Raw genomic sequence first — 22,037 nt, forward strand, 5'->3', positions numbered from 1 at the left:
CAGTACCTCACCTTTAACAAAATGAATGAGGCATGGATCCCGGAGGGCTACTGCCCAACCGAAGACTAAGTCAGTCCCCACACACAGCATCTCTGCCTGCAGGCCGCTTGCCTTCTCCACCACCACCAACAGGGTCCAGGACTCTAGGCGGATTCCTGAATTTTTAAGGCCGCTGCTAGCAGCGGCCACTACACTAATTTTTCTGGTGCGTGTACATGCCTGCCTAATTTTTCTGCCTGCACTGCGGGTGGCTGCAACAAAAAACAAAAGGCATGTACATGAAAGAATTGACAGATTACTGGGTGGGGCTGGGGAAGACCCGGCTGTCATGGTACACATTGGCACCAATGACAAAGTTAGTGGGAGATGGAAGGTCCTCAAAAATGATTTTCAGGTACTTGGAGATAAACTTAAAGCAAGGACCTCCAAGGTGGTGTTTTCTGAAATACTGCCAGTGCCACGTGCTATATCTGAGAGACAGAGGGAGCTTAGGGAGTTAAATAAGTGGCTGAGAAATTGGTGTAGGAAGAAAGGGTTTGGGTTCCTGGAGAACTGGGTAGACTTAGCAGTCGGCTACAGGTTCTACAGCAGGGATGGGCTGCACCTTAATGGGGAGGGTGCAGCTGCATTGGAGGAGAAGATGGCTAAACGGTTGGAGGAGATTTTAAACTAGGATCTGGGGGGAGGCGGGAGGATAAAGTCTCAATACGTAGACAAGATGAGGTAAAAAGACAGTGGGAACCTAACATTATGGGGGGTGGAGAGGGGGGTGGGGACAGTGTAAAGATTAAGGAGGTTGGTAAAAATTCAAGTAGCCCATTTCGTGTAAGCAAAATTGGTAAATGTGGTGGTAAAAATATAAAGTGCATGGTAACCAATGCTCGGAGCCTTGCAAATAAAATAGACGAACTAGAGTTCATTCTGAATGACAAAGGCTATGACATTGTGGGAATAACCGAGACATGGATGGATGAAAGCCATGACTGGATAGCTAATTTAAAAGGATACAATGTGTTTAGGAGGGATAGAACAGGGAAAAAAGGTGGAGGGGTTTGTCTCTTTGTTAAGAATTCTCTTACAGCTGTCCTCAACGATGAGATGGAGGAAGATTGCAAAGATGTGGAGTCCGTTTGGGTAAATATTCATGGTGGAAATAAAAGTTGCCAATTGCTTATTGGGGTATGCTACAGGCCACCTCTTATTAATGAAGCTGCAGAACTGCGATTACTACAGCAGATTGAAAAAGCTGCAAGTAAAAATGAGGTCATAATTATGGGCGACTTCAACTTTCCAGACATTGACTGGAGTATTGAGGCTACCCATTCTGGTAAAAGCAGCAGATTTCTGGCAGCACTACAGGACAATTACTTGACTCAAATGGTAACTGAACTAACCAGGGGGAATGCGTTACTGGATCTGATCATTTCTAATAGACCAGATAATGTATCAAATGTGCAGGTTCACGAACATTTGGGAAATAGTGATCACAACATGATAACGTTTGATCTGGTGACTGATAGGCCACGGGGCAGCGGGACCACTAAAACTATGAATTTTAGAAAAGCAAAGTTCAATCAAATTAGGCAGGCACTAAGTTTGGTGAACTGGGATAATGTACTACAAGGGGAAGACACTGAAGGGAAATGGCAAGCTTTTAAACTTATACTCAATCAATATTGTAGTATGTATATCCCATATGGAAACAAAATATCTAGGAATAAAAAAAGGCCTCTATGGATGAATAGAAAGGTTAAAGATAAACTGAAGAGGAAAAAGAATGCCTATAAGGTCTTAAAACAGGAGGGGACTGAGGCTGCACTAAGCAATTATAAGGAGTGCAATAAAAATTGTAAAAAAGAAATTAGGCAGGCAAAGATTGAAGCTGAAAAACAAATCGCTAAGGATATCAAATCTAACCCAAAAAAGTTTTACAGGTACATTAACTCTAATGTATAGGACTCCTAAAGAATGAGGGTGGGAACTCAATGGTGGATGACCAAGGTAAGGCAGAGTTATTAAATGCTTTCTTTGCTTCTGTCTTCACAAAAGAAGCAGCACTGTTGCAAACTACAGAGGCGGAAGAGTCTCAATCTTCTAACTGTAATATTAAATACTTAACGCAGGAAGAAGTGAAGGCAAGACTAAATAAATTAAAAATAGACAAGGCACCTGGCCCGGATGGCATGCATCCTCGGGTCCTAAGGGAATTAAGTTCAGTTATAGATAAACCCCTTTATCTTATCTTTTGTGACTCTCTTGCAACTGGCAGAGTCCCAGTGGATTGGCGTACAGCCCACGTTTTCCCATTATTTAAGAAGGGCAAAAAATCAGATCCAGGAAATTATAGACCTGTAAGCTTAACATCAGTTGTATGCAAACTATTTGAGGGGTTACTAAGAGATACTATACGTGACTTCATAGTAGAAAATAATCTTATTTCTCAGCATCAACATGGGTTTACTAAAGACAGGTCCTGTTTGACTAACATGCTCAGCTTTTATGAGGTAGTGAATGCTAATATGGATATTGGGAATGCTGTAGATGTGATATACTTGGACTTTGCAAAGGCCTTCGACACTGTTCCCCACAAAAGTCTGGTGCAAAAGTTGAGGATGCAAGGACTGGGGAAGAGTCTGTGTCCATGGATAGGGAACTGGCTAATGGACAGAAAACAAAGAGTTGTGGTCAATGGATCGTACTCAAAATGGGAGACTGTTAGCAGTGGGGTCCCACAGGGGTCTGTTCTGGGTCCAGTGCTCTTCAATTTATTTATTAATGACCTAGTAGATGCAGTAGTGAGCAATGTTGTTATTTTTGCAGATGATACAAAATTGTGCAGAATCATCAACTCTCAGGAAGATAGTGTCATATTGCAACAGGATCTGGATAGGATGGCTATATGGGCACATACATGGCAGATGAAATTCAATGTTGACAAATGTAAAGTCATGCATTTTGGACGTGCTAATGGTCTAGCACCATACAAAATAAATGGGATACAGTTGGGGACATCAAACTTGGAGAAGGACTTAGGAGTACTCATTGACAACAAGTTAAATAATCGTACTCAGTGCCAAGCAGCTGCAGCTAAAGCTAACAAAATTTTAGGATGCATTAAAAGGGAAATAAAAACTTGAGATGCTAGCATAATATTGCCCCTGTTTAACTCTCTAGTAAGGCCACATCTGGAATATGGAATTCAGTTCTGGGCACCACATTACAAAAAAGATATTGCAGTTTTAGAGCAGGTGCAGAGACGAGCAACAAAATTGATACGTGGGATGGAAGGTCTCACTTATCAAGAAAGGTTAGATAAACTGGGTTTATTTAGTCTAGAGAAAAGACGCCTTAGAGGGGATCTAATTAACATGTATAAATACATCAGAGGGCAATATAATAGCTTGGCGGATGAGCTTTTTGTCCCTAGGCCTTCTCAAAGGACTAGAGGACATGATCTGCGCATGGAGGAAAAACGTTTTAGCCATTTATTTAGGAAAGGGTTCTTTACAGTAAGAGTGATTAAGATGTGGAATGCATTGCCACAGGAAGTCGTTATGGCAAACTTTATACCTGCATTTAAAGGGGGCTTAGATGCTTTCCTTGCGTTGAAAGACATCCATGGCTACAATTACTAGGTAATGCCTAATGATGTTGATCCAGGTATTTTATCTGATTGCCATCTGGAGTCGGGAAGGAATTTTTCCCTTTAGGGGCTAATTGGACCATGCCTTGTAAGGATTTTTTCGCCTTCCTCTGGATCAACAGGGATATGTGAGGGAGCAGGCTGGTGTTGTACTTTATACTGGTTGAACTCGATGGACGTATGTCAACCAAAATAACTATGTAACTATGTAACTATGTGCCCATCCCCCTTCGTGATCATTACCTTGCCGCGGTAAAGAGGCTTGCATATCACAATGAAGCAATGACCGACGGCTATATGAGTGTCTCGGGTGGGGGGCACACCCAAGATAATAAGGTAGTTGCTTAATTGTGGTCAGACCAAATTTGATCAGCTGGACAGTCACTGTTGTTCTATCATTGAGCTACCTCAGCCCGGCGACCATATGGCCTGGAAAACCGCCACGGCCTGCACTCTGGCCATGTTGCGCACCAGTCCAGCATGGCCGTCACTACGCAAACAGCTGTTTGTGGTGCGTTACAAAGTGAGTTTGGTGTGAAGCAGTACTCTAATTACACTCCCTGATTGATGTATACATATGCAAGATGTTTGAAAGCACTTTAGGCCTGCAATTTAGCATTCAATGTTATTTCTGCCCTTAAAACACTGCTTTGCGTCAAATCCAGATTTTTCCCGGGACTTTTGGCGTGTATCCCACTCTGCCATGCCCCCCTCCAGGTGTTTGCCCCCTTGAAACATCTTTTCCATCACTTTTCTGGCCAGCATAAGTGTTTCTAGTTTTCAAAGTTCACCTCCCCATTGAAGTCTATTGCGGTTCACGAAAGTTCGCGCGAACCGAACCTTCCGAGGAAGTTCGCGAACCGAGTTTGCAAACTGAAAGTCGGAGGCTCGCGACATCTCTATTAGCCACCCGCACTATGTTTAGTGGTTGTTACAATGTTGCTTGTCATGTATTTATAAGTTGTGTTATTTGCACTGTCTGTTATTTGTATTTATAAGTTGTATTTATAAGTTGCACAGCCTGCACTATGCTAATTGCCAAATGTCCACAAATAATTCTGGTGCAGCGGCTGTTGCACTTGGCGAATAAAGTATTCTGATTCTGAGGAGATGGGCTAGTCTAAAACCTGTCGGTTCTGTCAGATTTATACTACCTACTCTAAGTGATAGCAATATAGGAGAGAAGTAATTTATGGCTCATCTTACTCTGGAAGAAACATACTCCTTATTTATATGTGTTTATGTGTATTTTACCTTTTTTACGATAGTGGTCCTTTAATTCCTATTGCTTTAATTCTTCACTTTTGAGTGTTCTGTGAGAGACCAATGCCCTCTTGTGTATAGCATAAGAGTGTAGTGGTGAGGCGAAGGAATCATTTATAATTCCTTTGACCACTGTTCAGGTCTGCATTCTGCAGGTCTCTGGAAGAGAGACCTTTTGTCAGTTTTGCAGCTTGCTCATTGCTGAGGAATTTGCATACGTTTGTCATGCAAATTGCCTAGCCACATCCTTTGTAGGCTTGCTCTATATATACCATGTGATATCAAAGACCTTTGCTGGTCATAAGGGTTAGTCCTGTGAAACACTCCTGGAATGTCAGCCTTGCTCATTGTTTAAAGATTAGCTTAGAGTAATTCCTGGGACTGCACTAGGCAGATTCCCTAGTGCAGTTAGGATTGCATATCTGTTTTGTTTGTCTGTTGCGATTGTTCTGTCCCAGCGGTGGTCGACAGGAAGTCGTTCTGATCTTTGTTCTTGGAGTATAGCTGGAGCAGCGGTTGCTACCAGCTATCTCCTCTATCTGTCTTACCTGGATCGCACTCGCCTAGCGCTAGTGCTGTGGATCCGTCTGATCTCCATCTCTCTTGCTGTTATCTCTCACTTATTCCTGTTTTCGTGTATCTGTCTTGTCTGCTACGAACGCTTGCTGGAGGCTCGGTGAGGTAACCGTTAAGCAAGCGCTCGCGTCCTCTGTTTCATGTTTGTCTGTCGGTGGTTAGTTAGGCGTGCTTGTCTCTGTTGTGCTTAACACACGGAGACCGCGCATAAACGCGTGCACTGTTGCGAATGAGTGCGGTGTTCGCTTTTAGTTAGTGTTTGTTGTTTTCCTTGTCTTCTCTTTGTATGATTTGCTGTGCCTTTGCTACTCTCGTGCTCTACCTTGCTGTAGCCTTGTGTCACCTCTGGCAATCGCCTCTCTCGCGGTTGCGTTACTACTTCATATCTGCTGTTGTGTATGCACCGTCGCGGGTTGGCGACTAGTTTGGTGCACACACATACAATCTGTCCCTTTGCTCAATCTCATTCGCAATCGCTTCTCAGGCGATTGCGTTCTCACTCGGTTTCCTTTGTTGTGTGTCCGCTGTCGCAGGTTGGCGGCTAGATTGGTGGACATACATACATTCCTCATCTGTGCTTATTCGGTCTTGTGTCGCTGTTAGCAATCGCCATCTCTGGCGATTGCCTTCTCACTTTATCTTCCTGGTTGTGTGTTCATCGTCGCAGGGTGGCGACTAGATTGGTGAACACACATACCCTCTGTCGCTTTGATCTCTCTCTTTCAGGGCTATCTTGCCCTGCGTTTCTTCCCTTCGTGCAATTCCTGTCTTGCGTCTGTGGCAGGGCAGAGGAGCTGTTCCTCTGCACTCCACAGCTCCACCTGCCGACAGGAATTTCCCTCTACAGGTGCATTGCACCTTTTGCTGGGTTCCCTCAAATTACACGCTTGTGGAGGATTTCCGCAGTGTCAACGCATGCCTTGTGTGCTGATCACGGAGAGAATTCCACAATCATTACAATAACTATTGTGAAAACCGTGCAGTGCATTCCTGCATCAAGTTATTACTTTGTAAATTTGTAAACACCACTTTAGTTTTTGACACCGTTTTCCCATCTCAGAAGAAGTCTATAAAGCCACATACTGTCTGTTCCATCATGGTAGCTGGGCCTTAGCTTTGATTACACTGTGATATATCATCATAGGCAGTTAATTTGTATCATTTTAATCTGATACATTTTACACTATTTTCTTTTCAAAAAATTCTGTAACTATTTACCATTAGTGCAATAAAATTCCTTTTTAAAAAAATATGTTTTTGTGAAAAGCAATAGCATATACATGCTCTGGTAGCAATAGCATATACCGTATTTCGCGCCGTATAAGACGCTCCGGAATATAAGACGCACCCAGGTTTAGAGGGCAAAAACCAGGGGAAAAAAATATACTAAACCTGGTGCATCCATATTCCAGGAGCGTCTTGTACATGTCGTCCTGTGTGTCCTCATGTGTGCTCCTGTGCCCCCCATATCCTCATGTGTCCTTCTGTGTGTCCTCCTGTGCCCCCATGTGTCCTCCTGTGCCCCCATGTGTCCTTCTGTGCCTCCCATGTGTCCTCCTGTGTGTCCTAATGTGCCCCCCATGTGTCCTCATGTGCCCCCATGTGTCCTTCTGTGCCTCCCATGTGTCCTCCTGTGTGTCCTCATGTGCCCCCCATGTGTCCTCCTGTGCCCTCCATGTGTTCTCCTGTGTGTCCTCATGTGCCCCCCATGTGTCCTCCTGTGTCCTCATGTGCCCCCCATGTGTCCTCATGTGCCCTCCATGTGTCCTCATGTGCCCCCCATGTGTCCTTCTGTGCCCCCCATGTGTCCTCCTGTGCCCCCCATGTGTCCCTATATGTTCTCCTGTGCCCCCCCATGTGTCCTGTGTGTGCTCATGTGCCCCCATGTGTCTTGCTGTGCCCCCCTAATGTGTGCTCCGGTGCCCCCATATGTCATCCGGTGCCCCCATGTGTCCTCATTTGCCCCCCTTGCCTGAGTCTCTTGGCCCCCCCATAGGGTGTCAATAGCGGCGGCAACTTACCTTTGGCAGGCTCCCGCGCTGATCCTAGATGATTGCGCTGCCCCCCGCTAGCCTCCTCTGCCTCCCCCCTGCTTATCTGGCCCCCCCGGGTGTAGCAATAAGTATCGGCAGCTTACCTCCGCAGTGCGCCCGCGATGACTGCAGACGTCCGGCTTCCAGGCTCTTCTCGCTCTAGTGACCGTCTTGAACTGATGACGCGCAGTTCAAAGCCGGTCACTAGAGCGAGAAGTGCCTGGAAGACGGACGTCTGCAGTCATCGCGGGCGCACTGCGGAGGTAAGCTGCCGATACTTATTGCTACACCCGGGGGGGCCAGATAAGCAGGGGGGAGGCAGAGGAGGCTAGCGGGGGGCAGCGCAATCATCTAGGATCAGCGCGGGAGCCTGCCAAAGGTAAGTTGCCACCGCTATTGACACTCTATGGGGGGCCAAGAGACTCAGGCAGGGGGGAGGAAGGCAGGCACAGAAAGGCAGGGAATCCCCGACGTGGCGGCGGGTCGCGGTTTGTATCGGCGGGCGTTATTAAGTCGGGGATTCCCTGCCTTTGCCGTATAAGACGCAGGGACTTTTTCTCCCCATTTTTGGGGGAGAAAAAGTGCGTCTTATACGGCAACAAATACGGTACATGCTACTGCTACCAAAATTGATACATATGTTAAAGCAGTATAAAATCCTGACATAAAACCCTGACGTATTCAATAAATACAAGTTTTCCTACTTCTTATATGCCATACGGTTATCATATTTGCTTTTGTGCATAAGTATTACTATTCATTTAGAAATTATACGTTCCCAAAGTACTTTTTTTTGCTCTGAGAGCTGACTTTACATTTTATTTATAACTGATTTATTCATGTTCTAACGTAAGCAGAAATGTTTTCTGATTGTCTGACTTTGTTCAGCAGAGCCTGCAGTGTCAGAGAAGTGTTTATTTACATTCCTCACTTGATACAATTAAATACAATATAACATTATCTCCACTTTGGATGTGTCCAGCTTTGCTGGCAGGGAACTTCTAATTCCTGTCTGTAACCCTTTGAATGATGTTCTAGTAAAAAAAAATGCTGGTTGTATATAATATGCTGTAAATAATCTATTAGGCCTAGTGCACACCAGAGCGGTTCGGCTGCGGTTTGCGATCCGCTTGCGGGTGCGGATCCGCTTGGGTAATGTATTTCAATGGGCTGGTGCACACCAGAGCGGGAGGCGTTTTGCAGAAATGCATACTCCCGGGCTGCTGCAGATTTTGGATTGCGGAGGCGTTTCTGCCTCAATGTTAAGTATAGGAAAAACGCAAACCGCTCTGAAAAACGGCACTTTAGAGCGGTTTGCCAGGCGTTTTTTGTTACAGTAGCTGTTCAGTAACAGCTTTACTGTAACAATACATGAAATCTACTACACCAAAAACACTTCACAAAACCGCAAAATGCTAGCTGAAACGCTACAGAAAAAGAAGAAAAAACTTTTCAAAATCTGCTAGCATTTTGCGGATCTGCTATCGGTTTTTGGTGTGCACCAGGCCTTAGAGCAAAAAATAAATTTTGGGTTTCATTCTGCTTTAAGAACAATAGTGGATACAAGTGAAACATTTTTTTTTCAAAAAGACCTTGTAGTTTTTGAGAATATCGATTTTAAAGATGCAAAGAAAAATGTTTTTTAAACTCAAAAAAAAAAAAAAATGACAGTTTAAAAAGACATTTTTCTTTGTATTTTTAAAATCTGTTTTCTCAAAAACTACAAGGTATTTTTAACAATTCTTTTTTGTTCTTCTTTTTTAACCTGTACCCACTATTCTCCTTAACATATGTAGCAATAGCATGTATGGGGGATTTGCTATTCACCGCCAAAGTCGGCACGAAATTTTGTGTACATTATGCATAAATGTATGTGTAATAATGAATGCATACAATTAACTACGAAATTAATTATGCTTTTCCCCAAATCTCGTTTTTCGATTACGATGCATAATTTCGAATTACGATGTGCAATTACGCATAGGCATAATTTCTGCTCATCACTAATTTCCACAGAATCAGAAATCAGCATTTCAGAGCCTTCCCTATTCAAGATATTGTCAATGTCAAAATTAATTGTGATCATATGCATGAAAAAAATCCATCATGGCAATAAACCATTTTGAACCAGAGATGGCCAGCAAGGGAAAATGAAAAAAGCTTTTTTACATACCTGGGGCTTCTTCCAGTCCCATAAGTCTGGATCGCTCCCACGCCGCCGTCCTCCGCTTCCTGTATTGGCGGTACCGGGTCCCGTCACTTCCGGCGGATGCGGCCAATTGTCCGCATGAACAGGGGCTCCCTCCATACCCTTACGCATGCGGCTGCGCAGCATGGAGCCACACACGCACGGGTATGGAAGGAGCCCCTGTGATGCGGACAATTGGCCGCGTGCTGACACCGACTGGCCGAGACTACGGGACCCTGTACCGGCAGATCCAGGCAGCGGAGGACGGCGGCGTGGGAGCCATCCGTGCGTATGGGGCTGGAGGAAGCCCCAGGTATGTATACAAGCTTTACTATACTACTTCTGTGGTTCTCTTTAAGGGAAGATAAATGTTGTGATTGTTCAGGATGGTTAGTTCAACCAGCATCTCTGTTTTCATACAATGTAATCTGAATAATCTCATATAAAAATAGGATTATTCACTAAAAATTGTACCATTGCAGGGAACCTTAAAGGACCACTATTGCGAAAAATTAAAAAATGTTAAACACAAACATTTAAAGTGTACAGTTCTCTTAGAGTTAAATACGCTATAAATTAATTTTTTTCTATGTTGCTCTCACACAGTGCTGCTCGGATACCACTTTTCACTATCTGGATCTAATTTGGATCTGGATACCTAGATATCCGATCTGGGTCGGATATCCGAGTTTAAAATTTTCCAATCCGGATCCGGATATCCGACCTCAATATCCGGCCGGATTGAAATATCCGGATAGAAAACCGGAAGTGACCTGGAAATGGCAAAAAAACCTTTCTGAGGTCTCTCTCTCTCTCTCTCTCTCTCTCTCTCTCTCTCGTGCAATAAACAGCTGACAGATTTTGCCAGATCCCATCTCCTCATGGGGGATTCTACATTTTAACTTCATTCTTTACAAAGGCTCTCTCTGGAAAGGATCTATGTCAGTCATTATTTGCACACTATTTTGGCAGTTGAACTGAGCAACTGCAGTTTAGCAGGTGCTTTTGTAAATAAAAAACAAACTGAAAATCCCCCACAAGGATTAGGGCTGGTTCACATAGCCAGCGATCAGCAAAGCGCTGCTGCAATGTATCCCTATGGATACATTCACACTGCAGCAGTTGCGATTTTGATTAATCGCAAACGCACTGCATGCAGTGTTTTGGGGTGAACTAGCCCTGAGTCCCAAACCTGCCATATCTGCCAGATTTTAACTACCTAAGTGACAGGGGCACTTGAAAAAAAATAATTTATAATGCATTTTAGGTAGAATTGAAAGTAAAATTGAACAAGTCTTCTTTCCTTTCTGTGTATTAGTAAGTGCTTGAGATGTACACAAGTTTGTTGTTTGCACTAGTGATGTATTATCACATTCTGTGGAAGTTGCGATTTCCTCATTGGAATAGGTCACTCCGAAATGGAATACGGAGTTCAGAATACGGAGCAGAATTCTGTGGAATTTAACCATTCACATCGATTGGAGGCTGTTAAGATCTGAGCGCTGCTTTGGTTTCATCTTCACCACATTTACCAGGTATCTTTAGGAGAAGAGTGAGATCAACAGCTTTTGAGACAATCGACTTTGAATACGTCAAGGAAAAAAATGTTTTTAACCTTCCTGGCGGTAACCCAGAGTCAGGCTTGGGGCAGAAAACCTCATCTCAGAGCAGTATCCCCGAGCCTGACCCGTGGTAGCTGCCAGGAGCTCTATGCAGAGTGCTGCGTGCCGTGGGCATTTAAACTCACCTCCCCCAGGATTCAGATGTTAGTAGCCATTCTCCTTCCTGTCCTCAGAGGCTCTGCATGCCTCTGGTGAGATCACCATTTGTCGTCATGACGACAGACAGCAATCTTACTCCAGGGATACATCGCCACCTGGAGGACGGAGGGAGAATTGCAGCACTGGATCTCAGGAAGGTGACTAAATGCTAGGTTATTGCAGATCTCTGTGCAGTAAGATTATTTCCGGATTTTAGGGTTTGCTAATTGCTAATTAGGATCTGCTAATTTTAGGGTCTGCTAATTGCTAATTAGGGTCTGCTAATTTTAGAGTCTGCTAATTGCACCGCTTTGAGTCCTTAAAATCTAGACATAATCAAACCGACGAGGTTTAAGTCAGGGAAATTATTTTCTGTGCAGAACTCTGCCATTTACGAGTAAATACCACTGTTTTTAACGGTTAATTGCAAAGACACCATAAATGCAATCTTCACCAAATTTGCCAGGTATCTTCAGGATGCAGGGATCGACAAGTGCAGCCACTCTTCGTTGTTCATCGGGTATCCGAGGATAACGGCATGAAACATTTCCTAGGAGACTGGCATGGGATTATCCAAAGGTAAGTATTGATGGATAATTACAAATATTACAAAATAATTTTTTATTAAAACGTTTTTATTTCACTTTAACTCGTTACACAGATAACAAAACTGTTTTCCTAACACTTGCAGTACAGGAAAGCAGAAAGGGACTTAAAGGGAACCCAAACTAAGAGGGATATGGATGTTTAATTTTAAACAATACCCAGGGCCGGCCCGCTCATGAGGCGGGGTGAAACTTTTGCCTCAGGCGGCAAATTTCCAGGGGCGGCACCCGCCCGTCCGTGGGTGCGGGGAGCCGGCCCGCCGAGCTGGAGGGGTAGCTGGCAGGACGGGGGTATTGGGCCAGCGGCGGGGAGGGGGGTCGGACCCCCCCCTCCCTCGCCTGGGTCGCCCGTCCTCCGCTCCCCTCCAGCCTAAATAGAAGCAGCCGTATGTGTAAGAGGCACGGGCGGGGAGACACTCACCTCCTCCTCGCTCCAGCGTTCACTCCACTGACATCACTCTGCAGGAAGTGACGTCAGTGGAGCGCACGCTGGGAAGAGGTGAGTGTCCTCCCCGCCCGTGCCTCTTACACATACGGCATTACGGCTGCTTCTATTTAGGCTGGCCCAATACCCCCGTCCTGCCAGCTACCCCTCCAGCTCGGCGGCCCACCAGAGCGCCCCCCGAGGGGGGGGGGAGGGGCGGCGGTGACAATTTTTTAAAAATTTGCCTCAGGCGGCAAAAAGTCTAGGGCCGGCCCTGACAATACCAGTTGCCTGGCTGTCCCGCTGATCTCGTTGGTTGTAGTAGTGGCTGAATCACACACCTGAAACAAGCATGCAGCTAATTCAGTCTGACTTCAGTCAGAGCACCTGATCTGCATGCTTGTTAAGGGGCTGTGGCTGAAAGTATTAGAGACACAGGATCAGCAGGAGAGTCAGGCAACTTTTAAAGGGAACCTAAACTGAGAAGAATATGGATTTTTCCTTTTAACCACTTTGTCCTCCTTGACGTAGTTCTATGTCAAGGAGGATATGTGCTCTCCCGTGCACTCCCGAGGCTCATCGCGCACGTGCATGCGCACTCCTGGCCCGTGGTTCGTTAGCCCAGAAATCAATGAATCAGGCCATGGTGCCTGATCACTGATTCCTCTCCCATGCAGAAAAAGTGACAACTTCTCTCTGAAGCTTCGCTTTTTCTGACTCCTATGTCCCTCTAAGTGTACATTGTACGCTTAGAGTGACGTCATGTAAACAAACTCAAGGTTGCCATCTTGTGGCCAGAAAGGAAAACTACAATTAAATGTAAAAAAAATAAAAAATACACATATATTTACCCCAAACAAATACTATTTACATCCCACCCTCCCAAAAATACCCACATAAAATGTTTAATAATAAAAAAAAAAACATTACAATAAAAAAACCCATAAATATTTACCTAAGGGTCTAAACTTTTTAAATATCTATGTAAAGATGAAATATTTCTATATTTTTTTTTTATAAGCTTGTAAATAGCGATGGATGCAAAACAGAAAAAAATGCTCTTTTATTTCCAAATAAAATATTGTTGCCATACATTGTGATAGGGACATAATTTAAATGGTGAAATAACCGGGACAAATGGGCAAATAAAATACATGGATTTTAATTATGGAGGCATGTATTATTTTAAAACTATAATGGCCAAAAACTGAGAAATAATGATTTGGTCAGTTTTTTTCTTATTCTTACTGTTAAAATGTATTTACAGTAAGGTAGCTCTTAGCAAAATGTACCACCCAAAGAAAGCCTAATTGGTGGCGGAAAAAAACAAGATATAGATCAGTTCATTGTGACAAGTAGTGGTAAAGTTATAGGCTAATGAATGGGAGGTGAACATTGCTCGGATGGATAAAGTGAAAACGACCGAGGGCTTAAGTGGTTAAAATAATACCAGTTGCCTGACTCTCTTGCTGATCCCGTATGTCTAATAATTTTAGCCACATCCCCTGAACAAGCATTCAGATCAGGTGCTCTGACTGAAGTCAGACTGGATTAGCTGCATGCTTGTTTCAGGTGTGTGATTCAGCCACTACAGCAGGACTGCCAGGCAACTGATATTGTTTATTCAGTTTAGGTGCACTTCATGGCAATTTCTTAGTGGGACTAGTACAATGCATAATGTATCTATGTTTATTTCATCATGTCTAATGCCACTTTAATGGCACGCTTTAACCAGTTCACCACTACGGGGGTTTTCTCCTTATGGACCAAAGCAATTTCACCTTACAGAGCTTCTCCCTTTCATTTGCCAATAACTTTTTCACTATTTATCATAATGAAATGATCTATATCTTGTTTTTTTCACCACCAGGTAGCCCAGGTGATAGTGGTGAGGTGGAGGTGGGGGTGTCGGGCACCGTTGTGGTACCTGTGAAGGCCGTTTCGCATCCTTCTGGATGCTTGGTCACACTGCGTTCCACTAAAGTGTTCCACTAAAGCGTTCCACTAAAACATTCGTAGAACGCAGCGTGACCAAGCATCTAGGAAGACATGAAACAGCCGTCACAGGTCCCACAATGGTGCCCGACACCCCCACCTCCACCTCACCGATATCACCTGGGCTTACAGCACAGAGAATCACAGGTTGAATCCCAATGTAAGCTGTTATGCACTAATCTTAATGCAATAAACGCACTAAAGGATGGAAGATGCCTGGAGTCTCTCTGCCTCTCTTATTGCCACGATAATGCAAGGAAACAACTTGTGGGCCAAATTTAACAGCTCTGCTGGCCAGATTTGGCCGTCGGCTGGAGTTTGACATGTATGATTTATACAGATCTAAATAGACCAAGATCTTAAAATACCAAGCCACATCCCTCTGAATGCCTTATTTAAGTTAGCATTGCTGTAGATAATGTGCGCTGAATTTAGACTAACAGCAGCGCACACTATGATAACAAAAAACAGCTTCCAAAAGCCGTTTAAATGCATAAAGGTAAAAACGGAGATAAGACAGCAACCAAAATCTATAGCTTGAAAGAACAGGAAAACACTCATATTTTTCACCGCAGCAACATGAGCCTCTACATTGGGATTCCCGGAGCCAGTTCTGCTGCATCTCATCATCAGCTTGGTGTGTCTCCAGAGAGAGTGAATTAACAGGCAGACAGAGCCACAACATATGAAGAATGGAACACAGCAGCCCAAAATAAAAACCATGAACTGTGCCTTCAAAATTGGCACCCGTACAGCATCACTCAGTGTGATGTTTCCTTGAAAGGTACTGGCTGAATTCTGCCAAATAGAGAGAACTATAAACCAGCTACATGGAATGCTGAGGGCTGCTGAGATCAGGAGAGAAGCCCCAATAAACCAGGGGACCAGTCTGGAGATCCTGGTCTTCAGGAAGATAAAGATAGGATTGTTGTAAGTGGCAATCTTCACACAGTAAAACACACACAGGACAGCAAGAAACCAAAAATTGGTGAAGTACAATAATGTTGCTGCTACTGAAGATGCCGTAAACACAATCTGGCTCTTGAATACGCCCAATAGATAGGTTCGGCTAAGGTACTCACAAAAAATGTTAGTCAGAACAAGGCTTTTGGAGAGCCCCAGACAGAGGAGGATCTGATCACAGCTGTCCAGAGATTTCATAGACTTCCATTTCATTATCTGAACAGCCACAATAAACACATTCACTGCGACCCCCACAAAGCACTCAGTAAGCATCATGGGTATAAAAATCTCCTGGAGAAAGACTGCCATTGTGTTAGATGGGATTTTCCTTCTGAGTTGGATGTAGTATGTGAGACGTGGCTGCAGAGTGGTTATTAGGTTGTGTGTGATAATCAGGATATACCGGAGGGAATATACAGCTCCGGCTCACATCTCTCATGTAAATCCAGCCGTCATATTTGTCTGCCATGTAAATCTCAAAACCAATGGAAAATTTGACCAATAAAAATGTTTTATAACCTTTGGTGCCACCTGTCACTCTAAAAGGGAAACTAGCTTTATTAATAGTGAGTCTGAAGTGATTTTTGTTTAAAAAACAACAACAGATTTTACTTACCCAAGGAAGGGAAGGCTCTGGGTCCTGTAGAGCAATGGTTCCCTACCTTTTGTTATTCAAGGACCATTTCCAGGCAGTTTTGGTGGCAGCGACTGGGAGGACAGGTGTTCTACGGACAGTATCAGACCTAAAGAAGTCCAGGCAGCACCTACCACTGACAACCAACCTAATCACTCTCAGCAGTTTGGATTTTTTTTTTGTGCTTGTTTTGTTGACCAGCGCAGTGCTGCTGCATAACCCATTCTTCCCACACTAACTTCTTGCATCAGCTGCTTACCTCATCTCAATGCAGAGAGATGCAACTCTGTGGCTGGCAAGAGTACAGAACGTCTCAGCCATCGTCACTGCTGCCACCCGGTGTCTCTATAGACAAAAACGATGCTGCTTTACAAATTACAGACACCTGGTGGCAGCAGTAGGAAAGTTTGCAGACAGCTCTGTTTCTCATCAGCATCCCATTTAGTGCAGCGACTCTAATCACAGTGTCTCGAACTGTGCAGTCAGAAGGACACGGCCCAGCTCAGAACAGCCTGCGGACCGGTAGTGGGCCACGGCCCGGGCGTTCGGGACCCCTGCGTGTAGGACCTTCACATTACTCTCATTCCAGAGCTGGCTCCCATGTTCAAATCTCTCACGGCGGGGCCTGAGTGCTACCAAAGACGGGAAGCTTCAAACTGTGCATGCGCAAGAGAGCGAGAGAACATGCTCACACATGCGCAGTACAGAGCAGCCTGTCTTTAGGAGCACTTGAGCTCCTGAAGACTTCCGGCAGAAAGCAGGAGGGAGCCAGTGGGGGAATGAGGGGGCCAGGAGAGGAGTCGGAAGGCTCTATAGGACCCAGAGCCTTCCCTCCCCTTAGGTCTCTATCTGTTTTTTTTTAATCACTTCAGTCTCCCCTTAAAACTCACAGCTCTGGTTATTTTATACTCCTATCTTTCTGTCTCAAATATCTGCAAAATGTTCTCTTTTTTGGTGTTACATATAGATCTTTATTATATATACAGTATATATATATATATATATATATATATATATATATATATATATATATATATATATATATATAATACTATTATTATAAAAAAAAATTGTATTTATTAAGCACCGACATCTTCCGCAGTGCTGTACAGAATATATTGTTGTCTTGTCGCTAACTGTCCCTCAGAGTAGTTCTCAATCTAATCCCTACCATAGTCATATGTCCGTGTTTGTATCGTGTAGTGCAGTGTTCCTCAACCCTGTCCTCAAGGCCCACCAACACTGCATTTTTATCTAAATCCAAAGAGAAGGTTAATCATTACTGCTGCAACACTAATTACTCCACCTGTGTGTGGTTTCCTGCAAAACATGCACTGTTGGTGGGCCTTGAGGATAGGTTTGGGGAAAAACTGAATACTTGGAGGGATCCCAAGCAACATACAAACTCCTTGCACATGATAACCTGACGGGGATCCAAACCAGGAACCCAGCGCTGCAAGGTAAGAGTGCTAACCACTAGGCCACCATGTATAGATCTTTAACCACTTAAGGACTGCAGTCATAAAACTCCTTAAGGACCAGACACTTTTTTTTCCATTCAGACCACTGCAGCTTTCACGGTTTATTACTCGGTCATACAACCTACCACCTAAATTAATTTTACCTCCTTTTCTTGTCCCTAATACAGCTTTCTTTTGGTGCTATTTGATTGCTGCTGCGATTTTTCGTTTTTATTATATTCATCAAAAAAGACATGAATTTTGTCAAAAAATGATTTTTTTTACTTTCTGTGATAAAATGTGTCAAATTAAGTTACATTTCTGTAAACATTTTTGTCCAAATGTATTGTGCTACATGTCTTTGATTAAAAAAAAACATTCAGTGTATATTTATTGGTTTGGGTAAAAGTTATAGCGTTTACAAACTATGGTGCAAAAAGTGAATTTTCCCATTTTGAAGCATCTCTGACTTTTCTGAGCACCTGTCAGGTTTCATGAGGTGCTAAAATTCCAGGATAGTATAAATACCCCCCAAATGACCCCATTTTGGAAAGAAGACATCCCAAAGTATTCACTAAGAGGCATGGTAAGTTCATAGAAGATTTTATTTTTTGGCACAAGTTAGCGGAAAATGACACTTTGTGACAAAAAAATAAATTAAAAAAAGTTTCCATTTCTGCCAACTTGTGACAAACAAAAAATAAATCTGCCATGGACTCACCATGCCCCTCTCTGAATACTTTGGGATGTCTACTTTCCAAAATGAGGTCATTTGTGGGGTGTGTTTACTGTCCTGGCATTTTGGGGGGTGCTAAATTGTAAGCACCCCTGTAAAGTCTAAAGGTGCTCATAGGACTTTGGGCCCCTTAGCGCACCTAGGCTGCAAAAAAGTGTCACACATGTGGTATCACCGTACTCAGGAGAAATAGTATAATGTGTTTTGGGGTGTATTTTTACATATACTCATGCTGGGTGGGAGAAATATCTCTGTAAATGAGATTTTTTTGATTTTTTTTACACACAATTGTCCATTTACAGAGATATTTCTCATGCTGGGCGCATGGGTATGTGTAAAATTACACCCCAAAACAAATTATACTACTTCTCTCGAGTACAGCGATACCACATGTGTGGCCCTTTTTTGCACCCTAACTGCGCTAAGGGGCTGAAAGTCCAATGAGTACCTTTAGGATTTCAGGTCATTTTGAGACATTTGTGTGATGGATTGCGGAGAAGCCACCACGCGCTCTGACAGTGAGGCGGCGGTATCCACGCACAGAGCGGCGGTTTCCCTGCAGCAACATGCGTCTGACTCGTCTGGACCTAGTAGTGCACACAGATGGAGAGCTACGCACTCGCGCGACGCAAGACTGGCTCTTTATGCCAATAGGAGAAGGGTCAGCTGATCGAGGCGGTCAGCTGATCCCAGCTCAGCAGGTGATTGGTTGATGGGAGCTGGGCGGCGCTGTGGAGCGCTTTACTATATATATCTCTTGCTGTTCAGTTGCTGGTTGTCTGGCTTTGCGAATACCTATGTTTTAGCACTCAGACCTTAGTCAGATCTTTCAGTGTGGTGGAACCAGGTGGACCTGGGAATCCACACTTAGCCAGTTTACTGTGTATCATCTGTGTTATTCTCTAGCATAGTTCCAGGGTGTAGAGACCACGGACCTCACACCTCAGACTAGGGATACTGTGTATCATCTGTGTTATTATCTAGCATAGTTCCAGGGTGTAGAGACCACGGACCTCACACCCAGACTAGGGATACTGTGTATCATCTGTGTTATTCTCTAGCGTAGTTCCAGGGTGTAGAGACCACGGACCTCACACCTCAGACTAGGTATACTGTGTATCATCTGTGTTATGCTCTAGCATAGTTCCAGGGTGTAGAGACCACGGACCTCACACCTCAGACTAGGGATACTGTGTATCATCTGTGTTATTCTCTAGCATAGTTCCAGGGTGTAGAGACCACCGACCTCACACCTCAGGCTATGAATACTGTGTATCATCTGTGTTATTCCTTAGACCAGTTCCAGGGTGTAGAGACCACGGACCTCACACCCCAGACTAGGAATACTGTGTATCATCTGTGTTATTCCTTAGACCAGTTCCAGGGTGTAGAGACCACCGACCTCACACCCCAGACTAGGAATACTGTATAACATCTGTGTTACTCCTTAGACCAGTTCCTGGGTGTGGGACCACGGATCTCACACCCTAGACCAGGAATTACTGGTTATCTGTTTATGTATATACCCTGCCTGTCCCTGATTACCAAATCAGGCTCCTGTCTCTGTACTTTATCTGCTTGTGTGTGGCCGACCCGGCCTGCCCGACCTGTCTGGCTGTCACCCTCTCCTGGGGTGCTCAGCCCTCCTGCAGGGGTCCCCTGCTCCTCAGAGGGGGCGCTGCTGCAAAACAGTCAGGGACTTCCCCTCCTGGGGTCCTTGACCGCAGTAGAGTCTCTCTCTACTTATTAGACCACCTGCTACCCCGGTGGTCCAATTTCTACCGTTACACCAAACACTTACACGCTTCAGGTGTCCAGAGGTTAGCAATATATCTGTATTATCTCTGATTCTGCAGATCATCAATAATCAGGTATATGTCTGTATTCTTGGTGATACTGCAGATCACCAATAATCAGATTCTCTTTGCGTGCTGACACCGATCGTTACAATTTGGTTTCAAGACTACTCCTCACGGTTTAGGGCCCCTAAAATGCCAGGACAGTATTGGAACCCCACAAACGACCCAATTTTAGAAAGAATACACCCCAAGGTATTCAGTTAGGAGTATGGTGAGTTCATAGAAGATTTTATTTTTCGTCACAAGTTATCGGAAACTGACACTTTGTGAATAAAAAACAATAAAAATGAATTTCCGCTAACTTGTGACAAAAAATAAAATCTTCTATGAACTCACCATACTCCTAATGGAATACCTTGGGGTGTCTTCTTTCTATAATGGGGTCATTTATGGTGTTCCTATACTGCCCTGGCATTTTAGGGGCCCTAAACCATGAGGCGTAGTCTTGAAACCAAATGTCTCAAAATGACATGTGAAATCCTAAAGGTACTCATTGGACTTTGGGCCCCTTAGCGCAGTTAGGGTGCAAAACAGTGCCACACATGTGGTATCTCCGTACTCAGGAGAAGTAGTATAATGTGTTTTGTGGTGTATTTTTACAGATACCCATGCTAGGTGGGATAAATATCTCTGTAAATGGACAATTGTGTGTAAAAAAATAAAAAAAATTGTCATTTAAAGAGATATTTCTCCCACCCTGCATGGGTATGTGTAAAACTACACCCCAAAACACATTATACTACTTCTCTTGAGTACGGAGATACCACATGTGTGGCACTGTTTTGCACCCTAACTGCACTAAGGGGCCCAACGTCCTATTCACAGGTCATTTTGAGGCAAAAAATAAAATCTTCTATGAACTCAGCATACACCTAACGGAATACCTTGAGGAGTCTTCTTTCTAAAATGGGGTCACTTGTGGGGTTCCTATATGGCCCTAGCATTTTAGGGGCCCAAAACCGTGAGGAGTAGTCTAGAAACCAAATGCCTCAAAATGACTATTCAGGGGTATGAAAAAGAGAAGAACCGAGAGCCCGATATGGTGTAGTATGTCAAGATAATTGGATTATTAGAAAGAGTATGAATTGTATACTCACAAACCAGGGTTACCTCCAGGCAACCACTGTGTAGGCAGGTGAGGAGATTAGCCTGTCCCCACTCAGGATTAAGAAGTCGCTCTCTGTAGGCTTGAAAGAGAAGAAGGGGTATCCCCCTCCACCAAAGGTGGATACAATCAGTATTATGATAGAGAACAGAGGCGCCAAAAGGATAAAAACAATATTTAAAAGTTTTAAAATTATTGCTTAGGAGGCAGTGGTGGACTCACCTCCCATAAGCAGACACAACGACTGTGTATTCACAAAAGGGAAATTTATTGGTATACTCCAATTAGGATCGCAACGCGTTTCGCAGGTCAAACCCGCTTCATCAGGCAATTATAGGAAGGAGCACACAACTGGGGGTAAGAGGCAACACATTTGTACAAAACCTGAACAAAACTGCATATAGATAAACAAATATTTGTGGGAGGGAATTCACTAGTGTGATTTAAGTTAACAAAAAAAAGGTGACTAGTTATTATTAGTTATTATGTTTTTGTGGGGGGTGAAAGGGCACAATAGGAGGGGGGGGGGGAAGGAAAGTGGGGGGGGGAAGGAAAGTGGGGGGGGGGGAAGGGAAAGTGGCAATAAGGATTGGAGAAGGGAAAAGGGAAAATGAGCGGGGGGGGGGGGGGGAGAAGGAATATGATGGTAATTTTAAGTATTACATATAAATATATATATAAATATCAAATCGTAGTATTAATATTCATAAACATAAAAAAACGTTGATCTTAAGCATGTGACGTAATAATTATCTTACATACAATAAACAGTATCGTAATTCATATATAAACA

The 22,037-nt window shown here is 43.9% G+C and overlaps 1 protein-coding gene and 1 long non-coding RNA gene across 2 annotated transcripts in view; both read right to left on the minus strand.

Moving 5' to 3' along the window:
* Nucleotides 1-22,037, minus strand: part of LOC137570368 (uncharacterized) — an 85,064-nt gene that overhangs the window by 21,394 nt on the left and 41,633 nt on the right. The window lies entirely within an intron of this gene.
* Nucleotides 14,830-15,759, minus strand: LOC137571053 (taste receptor type 2 member 39-like). The gene has a single exon (XM_068279739.1). The coding sequence runs from the start codon at nucleotides 15,757-15,759 to the stop codon at nucleotides 14,830-14,832; it is 930 nt and encodes a 309-aa protein (XP_068135840.1).

The sequence above is a fragment of the Hyperolius riggenbachi genome, chromosome 4 (assembly GCF_040937935.1).
Source record: "Hyperolius riggenbachi isolate aHypRig1 chromosome 4, aHypRig1.pri, whole genome shotgun sequence".
NCBI lineage: Eukaryota > Metazoa > Chordata > Amphibia > Anura > Hyperoliidae > Hyperolius > Hyperolius riggenbachi.

Coding starts and splice junctions, on each gene's coding strand:
- LOC137571053 (XM_068279739.1), bottom strand. CDS start 15,759: ATGGCAGTCTTTCTCCAGGAGATTTTTATACCCATGATGCTTACTGAG.